The sequence below is a fragment of the Somniosus microcephalus genome, chromosome 7 (genome assembly GCF_052327205.1).
Source record: "Somniosus microcephalus isolate GS21.2 chromosome 7, FLI_Smic_1.0, whole genome shotgun sequence".
Taxonomy (NCBI): domain Eukaryota; kingdom Metazoa; phylum Chordata; class Chondrichthyes; order Squaliformes; family Somniosidae; genus Somniosus; species Somniosus microcephalus.
The window spans coordinates 255026520-255043949 of NC_140993.1; the positions used below are offsets into that span (position 1 = coordinate 255026520).

The 17430-nt window shown below is 42.0% G+C and overlaps 1 protein-coding gene across 2 annotated transcripts in view; it reads right to left on the bottom strand.

Moving 5' to 3' along the window:
• Positions 1–657: 657 nt before the first annotated feature.
• The window catches only part of atp9b (ATPase phospholipid transporting 9B), a 361204-nt gene continuing 344431 nt past the window's right edge, over positions 658–17430 (bottom strand). The window contains exons 27-29 of one of the 2 annotated variants that reach the window (XM_085993631.1): positions 8660–8717; positions 5540–5743; positions 658–2825 (exon numbers count right to left, since the gene is read on the bottom strand). In XM_085993631.1, coding sequence (XP_085849757.1) covers positions 2689–2825; positions 5540–5743; positions 8660–8717 — 399 coding nt within the window. In that variant the 3' untranslated portion in view covers positions 658–2688. The other variant, XM_085993632.1, reaches the window with a different exon arrangement.

Genomic DNA, 17430 nt, shown 5'->3' on the forward strand with positions numbered 1-17430 from the left:
CTGAATAGAGTTGATACATGAGGTGAAATTTAAATATTCACATTAGTGAATATACTCCATGTTCAGCTTCATTGCATTCGTGTTTTGGTGCCACTTTTAATACTCCAAGTATACAAAGTTTTGACATTCATTCCAGGTATGCAACTTATCTATTAGAAAAAAATCTGTTACTGATTTGGGCTGGATAATAATTTACTAAAATAAAAATAATTTCTTATTTTTTCCAGTGCCGTTACTTACTTTTAATGCACTTGAACTTTTATCAATTTTCTTAAGCAATACGTCCTAGTGCATTATTAGAAAAGGTAAATTAAATTAGCACTCAACATCCAAGTTAAAAACAACAACTACTTCAGCAAATTAAGACTACATTAGACATTTTATGCAAAATAGATCAGATGAAATGTTTTAATCGGACGAACAAAAATGGAAAAAAGAGACAAATCTGAGTAATAGGGAATTAACTATTCATTTTAGAGCAACCAGAAACTCCTGGTTTCCTAAATACATACATATGAAATACGATATGCTTCTAAATAACTATGCTCAAAATGTATATGCACACGATAGGTAGACAATGGCATTAAATGGATCAATGAGGATATATGAGCCCATCACATCTCTAAAGATCAGAAAAAGGAGACAGACAAGTCACTGTGAAAATGTAAATTCACTTTATTGTGCAGAGGGAGCTCCAGTTTGATTTAACAATACAGTAAAATCTGAATAAAGTGGTCACCTTCACCATTAAACTCAAGTGGTTCCTTAAAACTTTTGAATCCAGATGATATACAGTGACACTTAATGGCTTAACCACAACAGTATGTTAATTTGAAAACAATTACCGTGGCTGTGTTTGAGGGTGGTAGCTAGACCCTGATGCAGGCTCCATTTACTTTATATTGCTAACATGTCCATTTCTATTAATATAGGTGTGCTGTGGCAATAGATGGATACTTAATCCAGATGGTTGCTTAATCAAGGTGACCATTAGAGCACATTTCACCGTTACTCATTTCATTACAACTACTTCACAGCTGCAGCATAGAATAACAATCGGAATCTGATGTCAGGCATCCATTATTTGAAGGCTATTTACAAAAATGGTATACAACTTCCTTTCACTATCAGAGCAATGTCTCTTAAGGACAGCCATGGGAAGCTATTTTAAATGGACACACTTTAGCATAATCACATGGAATCTAGCGTTCAAATGTTTAATTAAAACGAACAACCGGCAGGAACAGCGTTGCAACCTATCAGTGATTTTGCCTGTATGACTCCCTTTAGGCATATTACTGGATACATATGGGTAAATCAGAACGCTAGTTAATTAAGAATATGAATGCAATAAAGGATTTTTTTTTTATAGGTTATGAATACAAAAATTAATTTCCACAAGTCAGAAACCATTATATGAAGTACTTTGCTTCTTTACGAAAGAATGCAAGACATTTAATTCTCATACACTTTCTAAAGGGAATTTCAAGTGAGTGCAGTAAATTCTAAATCAGTGCTGGATCCAGGGAACTGCTGGCGGGGAACATGGTCGATCCTCTTTGTAAAAATATCACATCATCTGCTGTACTCCACTTTATTATATAGACTCTAAAGGAATCAATCCAGGAGCACAATGCCCCAGAATAATTGGAATTATGTTCTTGCGATGATCTGAAGAAAGTTGGTTTCCTTACAGTTACATTTTGGATTATGATTATTGGAGAACACAAGCTCTCAAGGAGGAAAAACAAAACTTCTAAATTCTCCCAGACTTGAGTCCACAATGGAAAGAAGACTTGAGTCTGGCCAAGAAAAGTAGAAATGGAAATTTTTAAGTTGTACAATAATGCATGTTCTTAGGCTATTTGCAAAAAAAAAAAAGTAAAAACTTTTTGTTAAGTAGAATGCCTCACATAAAATTCAGGTTGTAGAATTCATAAGGTAAATCTCCAAAAATAAATACAAGTAGATAATACTGGGGAGAAAATAAAGGGGAGGTAGACAGCAATATGCTAATAACAATGTGGTATGTTGAAAGCCTGCTGTGCATATCCCTGTTAGTGCATATTTGCTTCACAAACGCAGCTGCAATTTAGAGACAGGGAAATATAGACAAGTTAATAGCAAATGCTAAAGTGGAGAGCACTTATAAAGGTAGCTGAAATTCTAATAAATATATAGTGCTAATTTGTTGCTTTATGCACGAGGGCATCAATAAGTGAGCTTTTATACGACACAATTTGGACTATTGCGCTAACTAATACTTGATGGACAATTTTGCAACTAGTTACAGAATTGTTATGCAGGAACAAGTAGTACAACAACAAATTTTTAAACAAAAGTACATTTGAATTTTTACATAAATTAGCAAGAAAAAAGGGGGAAAGTAAAAAAGATATACAAAGACAAGTTATTTCCATTTTCTCCCTGACTTCATCAGTACTGTGAAAAGTTTGAAGGCGTTCCTTCATTTCAGAGGTCTTTTGCAGTACCTGCTATTCAGAAGTGCTGTCATTTTCTTTCAATGCTTCACACACAGTGTGCGCAGCATTTCATTGCTTTTTTTTGGCTGTTTGGTCAACAGACCATTTTCACAAGACTTCAGTTTCCCTGTGAAGTGTTTTTAGGGATGGTTAGACCCCTCCGCAGCGATGGCAAAAGTGTCACTTATTGAACAAAACATCTGCACTACGAGGTAAGTTTGGAGTAACTGGGTGGAGAGAATTTGCGCTTCAAGTACTTGAGAATATAAAGTGGAAGACAACTGACGAGGGTAATCGCTGACACTTTCCACAGGAAGGTCACAGTGGTGATAAAGGCGACATCTGTAAAAGCAAGAAGTTAACGCCATTACATTATTAAACATAGGGCTTTATGAGTTTCATCTATTGATTGACCAGTACACTTCACTATTGTGAATGCAATTTTAAAAGGGAGAAAAATGCCTGACTTTTTGCAAGCATAACTTCTTTTATATTAAGTAAAACACTGAATAAATAAGCACAAAAAAATAACAGTCAGGAGTGCAATCATGACTATATAGCCTGTAAATTGAGATTTCTTTACAAATGAAACTGAAGTGTAGGTTTTAATTATTTTACAGACTTATTCCTCCTCACCTCCAGGCAGTCACTCAAGTTAGGAGATGTGCTGTGTTGCAGACACTTTGGTCACACTGAATGTTATTATGCCACAAGGTGGTCAGGCAGGGTGCTTTCCCCAGTAAGGTCCCCTCCCCACTAGGGCTGCTAACTCCTGTGGGATGTATTCCTGGAGGTTTGATCACGTGACAATCTGATCACGTAACTATTGGATACAAACAATAACGAAACTATAATGGTGGCAGTGGATTCCCACAATGCCCCACACTGCTGAAACTCCTCTATTGGGTTAGCGGAGCGGCTGCGTGTGCACAGACGCACTCCGGGCTGGGAAGGAGCCGGGAAAGAGCAAACTGCGCCGTTCCAGATACAGCAGACAAGCTTGAAATCTTTCTCCCAGGAATACTGGGGGGGCCGCAGGGATGGGACGAGCGAGGTGGAGAGGAACAGAATTTTTCTGACCGTGAGATTTGCCAAATTTTTATGTGCCCTCTAGTTCTATTTTAAGTTAACTAATATTATCTATACTTCTTAGCATTTTACATGCAGTTAATGGTGAATTTAAAGTTCTAGTAATAAAATGAACTGGGTGTCACACTCCCAGCATACTTAATGATACTGGGAATTGACAGGCTAACAACTTGTATTTACAAAGCACTTTTAATGAAGATAATGGGCTGGATTTTCCCAAGCCCCTGGAGTCGGGTTGGAGGCGTGCGGGCGATAAAAATCGGAGATCCGGGGGTCCCGACCCCATCCCGCCTCCATGTCAATTTCATAGGAGTCGGGTTGCCGACAAGTGCTGGAACCCGACTCCCAGAGGCGGGAAGGGATTAAAGGCAATTAAACTGCCTGTTAACAGGTAGTTTTTTGCCTATTCGCGATTTTTATTGCTGGTTTGTGGGCTTCCCGACAGCTCCAAACCACGAAAAGTTTTCGAGGCGGGACGTGGGTCTGAGGTCTTGGCGGGGTCGAGATGCCCAGTGTTCAGGTGAGTGAGGGGTGCAGGAGTGCAAAGGTAAGTGTTTTGTAAGTGTTTAAAGTGTTTAAATAAGTTTAACTTACTTTTACTTACCTTTACAGGAGTCCTGCATTCCGGTGTCGGAGTCGGCTGCAAGAACCACAGAAGCTCCGATTTAAAAAAAAAAATCAGCTTCTTGGTTTCTGCAGCAAAATGATTTTAAAGTTATCCTGAGAAAGGACTGAGGCTGAATTAGCAGTTTTTCAGTGCTTGACAGCTTCAAACAGCTGTTAAACACTGATCTTTCATCTGCCAAAAGCTTTTGACAGATGAAATGTCAATCTCTGACGTCACCTGTTGCCGGGTGGCCCTTAATTGGCCTGCTGAGCCCACAGGGCGGGCTCAACAAGGTCAATCAGAGGAAAATCCAGTGGGTTGGCCACATCTCCATGGAGGCGGGACAACAAGCCCGAATGTGGGTTTCCCACCTCCAACCCGCCCCCGTAGCAAAATCCAGCCCAATGACTCTTCCATCTAGCTGGGAAACCCTGAACAAGAGGACAATCTTAAAATTCAAACCAAATGGTTAAAAGCAAATTCAGAGAAAAAAAGTGTTCAAACATTGAGAGAATGTGGAATGCAGTATCCCAGAAAGCCATAGATCCAGAATCAATTGAGGTGTTAAAAGGGGAGATAAGATCTTTACTTGGAAAGGCTTCCTTGCACTTAGCCCAAATGAAAACATCGCTCCCAGTACAAAGCCCCAGTTGAATGTTACAAAACAGAAAGGATTAGCTTACAAAATCCCATCAGCAGATGCACTAGGAAACAGCTGATGGCTGGGAAAGAAGCAGCCCTTAGTAAGGGGCACCTACAGTGGGAACACGTGGCATCCTGAAGTCATCTCCTTCCATAAACTGAGATATACCTGCAATGTCAGTAAAACCCTACACTTGATCTCAGTAGCATTTTACCTCCTCCCGCTTCTCCCCCCACCCAACCAACACGCCTTTCGCACAGCAAATGTTAAGCAGAATTAGCTAAATGTACAGTAGAACTTATTTAGCTAAGTGACCAAAAAACTGATTACGTTTTGCCAATAAAGCCCTCCTTTAGTGTTAAAAAATATTTTGAATGCAGATGTTACAAAAACAAAATAAAAAAAATAGAAAAAAAGAGGCCAGCTTAAGAGGGAATCATACCTCAAGCATACGTACAATTTGTAAAGAAATAAAAAGAGGTATTATAATCTTAGACACGATACCATAGTATCTGAAAGGTGTTTTCTGTTCTTAGCTTCAAAGATACACTTAAGTTAAAAAGGAATGTAACCACTGCTGTATAGTTAATATATATGCCAACAAATAAAATTTTCTACTGATTACCAGAACAAAAACAATACATTCCATACATGTAAAATAGGCCTGTGAACTTTTGGTTTCTCTTAAGGAAATGACAAACCTCTGGACCAACTTACCAAAGTACTCATTGAGAAAAGCAAGGGAGGCCACATAGCAGCCAAGACTGAGGAACTCCCCCACAACCATAAACCAATGCCAGGTTCGGATAGTAAGTGCAACCATCAGCAACTCAGTCAAGATGAGGGCAGTGAAGGAAATTGCTACGACATGTACAAACTCAGACTCAAACAGCACCAATGCCCCATATATTAAAATGCCACCTGAAATAAATCAAATGCATGTCAGTCACAATTGCTCTTTTTCCTGTGTGACAGGACATGAGCAAGATTTAGTTGTTACATACTTTAATTTTCATGCAATTATGAATATAAATAGTGTCTGAAATAATATCAAGGATATAAGTGGCTGATTATAAAGCAGTTTTGGCAGGGATTAGATGCATATCACTGTCAGATGGGGAATGATACTGAGGTCAGTTAGTACCTAAAAGGGAAAGTGAAACAAATAAAACAGAAAAATAATTCAAAATGTATCTGTTGAATCAACAGGTTCTAACTGTGGATCAATCGTTTATTGCTTGTTAAAGGAAATGCAACACTATATTTTCAAATTAAGCTTATTTGCAATCACACACTTTCAGAATCTACTTAACAGATCTTTACTACAGGTACAATATCGTAGTTTCATATGCTATTCCCCAGGGAATTATTTTTAAATGCGTATGTGTAAGAGAATTAGATTATTGAGGTGAACTACTGTTACTATATTAGCACTCAATATCTGGTCTTCTGTTGTCTGAATATGGGAATTTACAGTTTTAAGTGAAGTCAACTTACAATAGAGGGCTCCAAGTGAAGTTTTTTAAAATTTGTTTTACTTCAATACGTGCAGTTATAAGTTTTATTTTATCTTCCTTCTTAATGCAGGGCCTTTATATAGTTCATTTTCACATCACCCCCTCCCCCCCCCAAAAGTGTCTGACAATTGGATTTTATACTACAGTTTACAATGTCACTGAACAATTAGCAAATGAAAAGGTATTGCTGGGCAAATTGACTATACAGGTAGACTATCCTTTATCCGAAAACCTCGGGACCAGCCGAGTTTCGGATAAAGGAGAATTTCGGATTTCGGAAGGTGGGTTGGCGGGGGGGTCGTGCGCACGACTTACGCTGACGCTCAGCGTAAGTCAGTCGGGGTCGGCGGGGCCGGCGGGGGGGTCGGCGGTTGTTGGGGCTGGCGGGGTCGGCGGTTGTCGGGGCCGGCGGGGGGGTCGGCGGTTGTCGGGGCCGGCGGGGGGGTCGGCGGTTGTCGGGGCCCGGGGGGGTCGGCGGTTGTCGGGGCCCGCGGTTGTCGGGGCTGGCGGGGTCGGCGGTTGTCGGGGCCGGCGGGGTCCGCGGGGGGGTCGGCGGTTGTTGGGGCTGGCGGGGTCGGCGGTTGTCGGGGCCGGCGGGGTCCGCGGGGGGGTCGTGCGCACGACTTACCCTTTATCCGAACTTCCGAAACCGGAACCCTCTAAAAACCGAAGGTTTTTTCGTTCGTACGCACGACTTACGCTGAACGAAAAAACCTTCGGTTTTTAGAGGGTTTCGGTTTTCGGAAGTCCGGATAAAGGGTAGTCTACCTGTACCAGTGTTTATTTGCAATACCAGTGGGTTGGACCAGATTTCTGATTGGTCCCCTTGTAGGACAAGACACACCCAAAATTTTGTCTAGAATGTGTAATTTGATCCAGTCTGGTCATGCAGCCTACAGAAACTGGAGCTGCAGTTAGCTTTGTGAAAATCCTGTTATCTAGTGTTCTGCGATTGTAATGAAAGACAGAATTGCATTTATATAGGGCCTTTCACGACCACCGGATGTCCCAAAGCGCTTTACAGCCAATGAAGTACTTTTTGAAGTATATTCACTGTTGCAATGTAGGAAACGCAGCAACCACTTTGCGCACAGCAAGCTCCCACAAACAGCAATGTGATGATGACCAGATAATCTGTTTTAGTGATGTTGGTTGAGGGATAAATATTGGCCGGGACACCGGGGATAGCTCCTCTGCTCTTCGAAATAGTGCCATGGAATCTTTTACGTCCACCTGAGAGGGCAGACAAGGCCTCGGTTTAACGTCTCATCCGAAAGACGGTTATAGTTATACTTGGCTGGTAAAATAAAAGACTTTATTACACTAATTACAGGTAGACTATCCTTTATCCGAAAACCTCGGGACCAGCCGTGTTTCGGTTTTCGGAAAATTTCGGATTTCGGAAGGTATTTTATAAGACTGGGAAATTTGTCGGGGGTGGGTCGGCGGGGGGTCGGGGTCGGCGGTGGGGGTCGGCGGGGGTCGGGGTCATGCGCACGACTTACGCTGACCCTCTGCTCAGCGTAAGTCGTGCGCCACTCTGGTCATGTCGTGCGCACGACTTACGCTGAACGAAAAAACCTTCGGTTTTTAGAGGGTTTCGGTTTTCGGAAGTTCGGATAAAAGGTAGTCTACCTGTAGTGGGTTACTTACTTCTTTGAAGTTTTATGGGGTTTTTTTCCCCTTCTGGAAGTGATAAAAATGATCTCCCCCTTTGCCAGCCACGTAAATGTTGTTCATTTAGTGATACAAAACAAAACCTGTTTCTCACAACAAAGACAGATTCAAAGCAGACACTACCCTGGGGTGCATAATCAGCTACTTGAATGGTAGGCATACTAGTAGCTTTCCTTAATTTTAAATGTGAGCGGTTTTAAAGATGCATCTTTCTTAATTTGTTCTCGGGGCTGAGTATAGTCTGTTCAATCCAAGTGCGAGTTATGTGGAAAACAACGTGAATTCAGGCTTCTTAAAGGCAACATTATTGGAAGTCTTTGTTATCAAAAGGAAGGACCTGCACGTTCTAGGAATCTACTGCACAGTAAGCATTTCTGGTCATTTTTAATCTTAAGGGTATATTTTATTTCATCATTAGAAAATTATGGAATGGCAACTTCAGGTAACAACACACTAGCCCTAATTAGAAGTCACAGCACCAGTCACCAAACTGGACTGAAATCTGAATGAGCCCAATTACAGATGGCAACACAGCTGTTTAAATGTGGATTTATAAAAAAATTCAGACCTTTTATAATTGATAATGGAACAAACTAATATGAGCCAGAAATTCTTACCGCAGAATGTAAAATTTGTGACATACCTTGGTATATGCTTATTAGAACCCAAATAAGGAACGTCTTGAAGGACAATGAACGCCCCTGATAAAAAAAATAATAATTTTAAATTATTCAATCACTACTGTGCTTATTTTTGGATAAATATAAGAACATAAGAAATAGGAGCAGGAGTAGGCCATTCAGTCCCTCGAGCCTGCGCCGCCATTCAATAAGACCATGGCTGATTATCTACCTCAACTCCACTTTCCCGTACTATTCCCACATCCCTCGATTCCCTTAATATCCAAAAATCTATTCATCGCTGTCCTGAATATACTTAACGACTGAGCATCCACAGCTCTCGGGGGTAGAAAATTCCAAAGATTCACAACCCTTTGAGTGAAGAAATTTCTACTCATCTCAGTCCTAAATGGCCGACCCCTTATTCCGAGACTGTGACCCCGAGTTCTAGACTCCCGAGCTAGGGGAAACATCCTTCCCAGCATTATGCCTGCAATGATCTAAAACACAGCTCTTTATGGTGTGTGTGTGTGCTGCCTGTTAGTTCAGAGACTAGATACATTGCCTGATGTAATGCCATTGCTGACACAGAAGGTACCAGCTTCTGTGACAGAATAAGACATGTTTCAAGAGATACACCATAATATGAATAGATTTCTGACATTATTAATACAGGAAACTTTGGTTTATTCAGAGGTTAACTGTCCGGAATGCTTGATCCACCGGCAAAAATCAGGAACCGTTTTGTTAGTTTTTTTTTCTTTTCGTTGCTTTTTTTTCCCACCAGTCAGGCTCTGCAAGGTCTCGCTGAAGCTGTTGCTAAGCTACAGAGACGCTTGCAAGGTACGGCCGACTGTTTAGAAGCTGTAGGGTTTGTTGCCAGTCCGTATGTTTCAACATTAGCGCTGGTTTGTCCGGCAGTTTTGATGGGACGGCAACAGCTCGGTCCCGTCGGTGCCGGATATCTCAAAGTTTCCTGTACATGATATACTGGGTTTAAAAATCTAAAACCTCAGACACAAGCTGTAAACAGAAAACAGGCTTCTGAGATAAAGATCAGTTGTTAACAAAGTTGTAAACACAACAAGCTTTGAAATGGGAATTGATTGTTAATGCTAATACAAAGGCCCTATTGAAATAGCAGTTTGGCGCTTTCAAAAGGTCTGGAGTTTGGGAGAAACACAATGGAATGACCGAAGTAAAGTGTTAAAAACTAACACGTTGAACAGAAACAGAGTATTAAAAAAGGCATGTGCCTTTGAAAAGATGACATCAAGTAAAAGAAACACCTGCTGGTCAAATAGTTTTTATCTTTCCTGTCTTCCAAGTTTAACATAAGAATAAATATGCAACCAACTAAGATAGCTAGAAAACAAATAAACACCCTAGTTAAAGTGGTTTTAATTTACATGTAGTAAATATGATACCTGCAGAACACTTTGAAGATATGACTTCAATAGATGACACCAAGCAATTACAGGAAACTTTGGTTTATCCAGAGGTTAACTGTCCAGAATGCTCGAGCCACCGGCAAAATTCAGGAGTCAGTTCAGTAAGTTTTTTTTCTTTTCGTTGCTTTTTTCCCCCCCACCAGTCAGGCTCTGCAAGGTCTAGCTAAAGCTGCTGCTTAGCTACAGAGACGCTTGCAAGCTACGGCCGACTGTTTAGAAGCTGGGTTTGTTGCTAGATATGGAGCTCAAAAGCTTCCGTATGTTTTACCATTAGCGCTGGTTTGTCCGGCAGTTTTGATGGGACGGCAACAGCTTGGTCCCGTCGGTGCCGGATATCACAAAGTTTCCCGTACATTGTTTTTGTATTGAACTTGGAACACCACAGAGTCATGTCTGTGGTTATAACCAGTTAAGCCAATATTAAGAATTGAATGAAAGCTCTTCGATAAGAATGACATCAAAGAGATAAATCTGTTGTAGCCATTTCATGATGGTTTTTGGAACACCTCAAGGTAGAGACATAGAAACATAGAAGATAGGAGCAGGAGTAGGCCATTCGGCCCCTCGAGCCTGCTCCGCCATTCAATGAGATCATGGCTGATCATCCAAATTCAGTACCCTGTCCCTGCTTTCTCCCCATATCCCTTGATCCCTTTAGCCTTAACAAATATATCCAACTCCTTCTTGAATATATTTAATATATTTGATGAATTGGCCTCTACTGCCTTCTGTGGTAGAGAATTCCACAGGTTCACCACTCTCTGGGTGAAGAAATTCCTCCTCATCTCTGTCCTAAATGGCTTACCCCTTATCCTTAAACTGTGACCCCTGGTTCTGGACTCCCCGGCCATCGGGAACATCCTTCCCGCATCCAGTCTGTCCAGTCCTGTTAAATTTTATAAGTTTCAATGAGATCCCCTCTCATTCTTCTAAACTCCAGCGAGTATAAACCCAATCGACCCAATCTCTCCTCATACGTCATTCCTGCCATCCCAGGTATCAGTCTGGTGAATCTTCGCTGCACTCCCTCCATGGCAAGAACATCCTTCCTCAGATAAGGCGACCAAAATTGCACACAATACTCAAGGTGTGGTCTCACCAAGGCCCTGTACAACTGCAGCAAGACATCCTTATTCTTGTACTCGAACCCTCTCGCTACGAAGGCCAACATACCATTTGCCTTCTTAACCGCCTGCTGCACCTACATGCTTACCTTCAAGCGACTGGTGCACAAGGACACCCAGGTCTCGTTGCACTTCCCCTTCTCCCAATCTATTGCCGTTCAGATAATAATCTGCCTTCCTGTTTTTGCCACCAAAGTGGATAACCTCGCATTTATCCACATTATACTGCATCTGCCATGCTTCTGCCCAATCACCCAACCTGTCCAAATCATACTGGAGTTTCTCGGCATCCTCCTCACAGCACACACACCCACCCAGCTTTATGTCGTCTGCAAACTTGGAGACATAATTATGCATGCAGCAGCTAAATTGACAGTAAGAATAGAAAGAAGGCAAGAGAGAATGAATAAGATAATTAGCTTACATCAGCAGACAATTTCAAAGAATATACCACTAAAGAGAGTATAAAAGATAGGATTTTTAAATGGGAAAACAGAAGTCGCTGAACAGGCAAGCATTTCTCAACTTCACAGGCACGCTCTAAGTTTTTAAACTTTGAGTCTCGGGTAATCAAGGTATTTGATTTTGGTGGATGTTCTGGATTTAGAAATAAGTAAGAAATGTAATGAAGTAAAGATGTGAGAATAAGGATCTCTGATAAGAAATGTAAGCTATTTGTATTTTGAATTGTTAATGTTGCGACTGACTGAACAGCTGTTAAATGAATGTTGGCTTTTAAATAAATCTATATATTTTTAGAATTGTCAGAGTATTTCTGTATAAACTCGCCAACCCAATTTCTGTACACTCCTTTTTAAGGAGTTGCAGAATTCTGGGGGTATTCCGGACCCTCATAATATCCGGAAGGTTACAGTCTAGTTAAACTTATTAAAAGTGCTATCCGGAGGACGGTAACATCTTCAGTCGTTCCTTTCCTTTAGGGAAAGATAGCCCCAACCTTTAGACCCATTTAAGCGTCTTATAGAATTCGGCTATCTCTAACTTTAGTTGAAGGTGAACATCTGGGGAATACGCCTGATCTGGGGTAGCCCGAAAAGGGCTAGGACTTCAGTTCAATCCATGGTCTGTATTAAGTAGTGCATCTCAGATCAGGTAGCGGTAGGAGTGTCTCCAGATTAGGGAGAAGGAATGTCAACAACTTGTACTTTAATGTAGTAAAACATCCCTAGGCACTGCACAGAAGCCTCAAACTAAATTTGACACCGAGCCACATAAGGAGATATTAGGACAGATGAGCAAAAGCTTGGTCAAAGAGGTAGGTCTTAAGGAACGTCTTAAAGGAGGAGAGAGGTAGAGAGGTTTCGGGAGGAAATTCCAGGGCATAGGGCCTCGGCAGCTGAAGGCAAGGCCACCAATGGTGGAGCGATTAAAATCGGGGATGCTTAAGAGGCAAGAACTAGAGGAGTGCAGAGATCTCGGAGGATTGTAGGGCTGGAGGAGGTTACAGAGATAGGGAGGGATTTGAAAACCAGGATGAAAGTTTTAAAATTGAGGCGTTGCCGGACCAGGAGCCAATATAGGTCAGCGAGCACAGGGGTGATGGGTGAACAGGACTTGGTGCAAGTTAGGATACGGGCAGAGTTTTGGATGAACTCAAGTTCCTAGTGGTGGAATTTCCACTTTTGATCACTATATAGCGACCTTCTCCCACCACCCCACCCGCCTTTGTGGGAAAGTGAAAATGTGCAATGCCCAATAAAGCTGTAATGCCACTCCCAGTCAAATAACCTGCTGACATTCACCACCACTTTAAAAATGGCCAGTTGGATGAGGAACCAGGTGGGCTGTCAGCACCAATGGAATGGTACCCTAACGTGACACTCTTTTCTGGAGAGGATGGGAGAAAGCAGGACAAAAAAAATAAGAAATAAAATTTCAGAATCCTGCATTAGCTCTTAATAGCAGCTGTCACGTAACTCAATATAAAAATGCATCACGGCACATTCTTCAGTACAATGTTTTATTGATATTAGCTCTATTATAAAACAATCCGCAGTGGACTTTATAAAGCATGAAAGGGAAAAGAGAGGAGTGCGCATAAAGATCTCATTGATAGTTGTAGAAGAGATAGTTGACAGTGAATTGATGGAGTACAAAAATGCAGTCCCAACTAATGTCCCCTTGAAGCTGCACAGCTCTCTGGACCTCCCGCGTAGCCGGCTCTTCAATGGGGAAAACCGCGCATGCGCGGTATTTGAACAGGCCGCGCACCCAAAAAAAATGAACGGGAACACTGGTCTCAACCACTTTCAAGTTGTGTGGGGATGGATGGGGGAGGGGAGATGAGATTAAGAATATTTTAAATTAATCCAAGTCGTAAATATCCTTTCCAAGTTTCACAAAAGGCATGCTATCCGCTAACGTCTACAAAAGTAATTGTGTCCACTTCACTCAGCAAATGCAAGGCAGAATTGGCTAAACATACAGCAAAAGTTATTTAACTAAATGACCTGAAAACTGAATACATTTTGCTGACAAAAGTATAGATCCTTAAAAGCATCAACTTCTAGTGGAGCATTTTATCAACATTGCATTATTTTTTTTCTCTTTACAATATTTGAGGTTCAAACAGATTCTCTCTAATATAATGCAGCCATGGGACTGTGCATTTAGTATGTGCTCCTACAGCCAAACTGGCTATGATGAAAGGGCTCTCAAGTATGCCAAAGGATTAATTGCAACCATACTTACCTGCTTGCTTTGTTCTGAAAGTAGCCAAGTCAGATAACTGTTCAATAAATCTCAATCTACAAAAGCATTACAACAGTTCAACTTGATCCCCGTTATGGAGCTGCGCTATTCCGTCTGATCTGACTGGCATACCAGATAGTGCAGGCTCTGGGCCGCAGGTGTTCTCAGTTTTAAATCTCATAGATGTTTGATAAGAGTTAGACAATTATGAAAGATACATATTTGTTTTTCATTGTTCCTGCTTGAACTTCAAAGGGAATGGAATGCATATTTCAGATAGCTTTAATCAGTTCTTCATGTACCACTGCACTGGAGCCTGTGTGGAGGTGGTGGGTTAGATGAAGTAGAAGTTCTGTGGCTGGCAAAGTGCATTTTTGCACATCTGAGGAGGTAAAAGTTAGAAATTCTGGAACAAAGAGAATTCTGCTGTATGAATTAATCTTTACTTTTCAGAAATCTAATTTGTAGTTTGTAGCCTAAGTCACGTGGTCTGCTGGAGTGTTAACTAATCGGCTGTCCTGGGCAACACTACGTTCCCTTATGTGCGTATGACGTCAGACTCCAGTTTGTAGGAAGCAAAGGCTTGCTAATGGGAGTGGGCTTTGGCATGGACCATGAGAGTAATATCTTACTAAAGCCTAGAACTGGAGCACATGGCTTTGTGATTTAGAATCAAGAAAATCACCTTATTCTTGGTTTAACCATTTCCAGTATATTACCGTTTTAAGGTGAATGCCAAAATCTACATCAGCTACTTGTAGGAAAATCCGCATCGGAGCAATGGGAGGCTTTCAGAAGGGAGATTGAGATCATACAATGGCAACATGTTCCCGTAAAGGTCAAGGGTGGTTCCAAAAACCACAGGGAACCTTGGATGTCAGGGGATATACGAGAATGGATTAGGAAAAAAAGGAGGGCTTTTGGTAGATACAAAAGGCTAAAGACGGAGGAAGCCCTTGAGGAGTACAAAAAGTGCAGGGGGATACTTAAAAAAAGAAATTAGGAGATCAAGGAGGGGCCATGAAATAACACTGGCGAGCAAAATAAAGGAAAATCCGAAGATGTTTTATAAGTATATTAAGGGTAAGAGGATAACTAGGGAAAAAATAGGGCCCATTAGGGACAAAAGTGGCAATCTGTGTGTGGAGCCGGAAGATGTAGGAGGGGTTCTAAATGAATTTTTTGCATCTGTTTTCACTATGGAGAAGGACGATGTAGACATTGAAATAGGGCGGGGGGACTGTGATATGCTCGAACATATTAACATCGAGAGGGAGGAGGTATTGGCGGTTTTAGCTGGCCTAAAAATGGATAAATCCCCAGGCCCGGATGAAATGTATCCCAGGCTGCTGTGTGAGGCAAAGGAGGAGATTGCGGGGGCTCTAACACATATATTCAGGACCACTCTGGCCACAGGGGATGTGCCAGAGGACTGGAGAACCGCTAATGTAGTACCATTATTCAAGAAGGGTAGTAGGGAAAAACCGGGGAACTACAGGCCAGTGAGCCTAACATCAGTGGTAGGAAAATTATTGGAAAAAATCCTGAGGGACAAAATTTGTCTCCACTTGGTGGGGCAAGGATTAATCAGGGATAGTCAACATGGCTTTGTCAAGGGAAGATCATGTCTGACTAATTTGATTGAATTTTTTGAGGGGGTGACTAGGTGTGTGGATGAGGGTAACGCAGTGGATGTGGTATACATGGATTTCAGTAGGGCCTTCGATAAAGTCCCGCACAGGAGACTGGTCAAGAAGGTAAGAGCCCATGGAATCCAGGGTGCCTTGGCACATTGGATACAAAACTGGCTTAGTGGCAGAAGGCAGAGGGTGATGGTCGAAGGTTGTTTTTGTGACTGGAAGCCTGTGGCCAGTGGGGTACCACAGGGATCGGTGCTGGGTCCCTTGCTGTTTGTGGTCTACATTAATGACTTGGATATGAATGTAAAGGGTATGATCAGTAAGTTCGCGGATGATACAAAAATTGGTAGGGTGGTAAATAGCGAGGAGGGTAGCCTCAGTCTGCAGGACGATATAGATGGGTTGGTCAGATGGGCGGAACAGTGGCAAATGGAATTTAACCCGGAAAAGTGCGAGGTGATGCACTTTGGGGGGACTAACAAGGCAAAGGAATACACAATGAATGGAAAGACCCTAGGCAAGACGGAGGGTCAGAGGGATCTGGGTGTGCAAGTACACCCAGATCCCTGAAGGCGGCGGAACAGGTGGATAAGGTGGTAAAAAAGGCATATGGGATACTTGCCTTCATTAGCTGAGGCATTGAATATAAGAGCAAGGAGGTTATGATGGAGCTGTATAAAACACTGGTTAGGCCACAGCTGGAATACTCTGTGCAGTTCTGGTCGCCACACTACAGGAAGGATGTGATCGCGTTGGAGAGGGTGCAGAGGAGGTTCACCAGGATGTTACCAGGGCTGGAGCGCTTCAGCTATGAAGAGAGACTGGGCAGATTGGGTTTGTTTTCCTTGGAGCAGAGGAGGCTGAGGGGGGGACATGATTGAGGTGTACAAAGTTATGAGGGGCATAGATAGGATGGATGCTGAGGAGCTTTTTCCCTTAGTAGAGGGGTCAATAACTAGGGGGCATAGATTCAAGGTAAAGGGCGGGAGGTTTAGAGGGGATTTGAGCAAGAACTTTTTCACCCAGAGGGTGGTTGGAGTCTGGAACTCACTGCCTGAAAGGGTTGTGGAGGCAGAAACCCTCACAACATTTAAGAAGCATTTGGATGTGCACTTGAAATGCCACAGCATACAAGGCTACGGGCCAAATGCTGGAATATGGGATTAGATTAGACAGGGCTTGGTGGCCGGCGCGGACACGATGGGCCGAAGGGCCTCTATCCATGCTGTATTACTCTATGACTCTATGACTCTATATGAAGGTGACAAGACTTTAAATGAGCAATATCAAAAATACAATCAATTACACCTACTGAAATCGCAAAAAGTTTATAATTGCAACGAGAAAACATGGCCCGTAATTTACCGTCAGCGGCGAAGCAAGCACGTTCACTGCTGGCCCCGAAATATGCTTCCCACAAAGATCTTGCGATCCTGTGGCGAGAAGTTCAGCTTTTCCAAAGTGCAGCTGAAATCAACGTAGTTTAATGGGGCATCCCATATTGCGAGCTGCTGTGACATCAACAAGCTGTCTATGCAGCCAATCGAAACGCAGAATTCTCAGACAGAGAACCAGGAAATAGAAAGCACTAATAATCACTTTTTAAAAATTTTACAGAGCGCGAAATAAAGATTTATTACATACACTGGGTTAAGGTAGAAACTGAAATATGAACAAATTTAAAAACAAAAGAATTGGTCAGTTTCAACAGTGAAATGATGGCGAACGCTGCCAGTTTGCCATCATCAGGACCACAAGTTCCGGGCCCATGTTTCTGCAAAATCAGAGTAAGCAGAACGCACCAATATGTAAACCACTATAACATTTGGAAACCTCTTATCCACTATAACTGTTGGGAAAAGTTGCA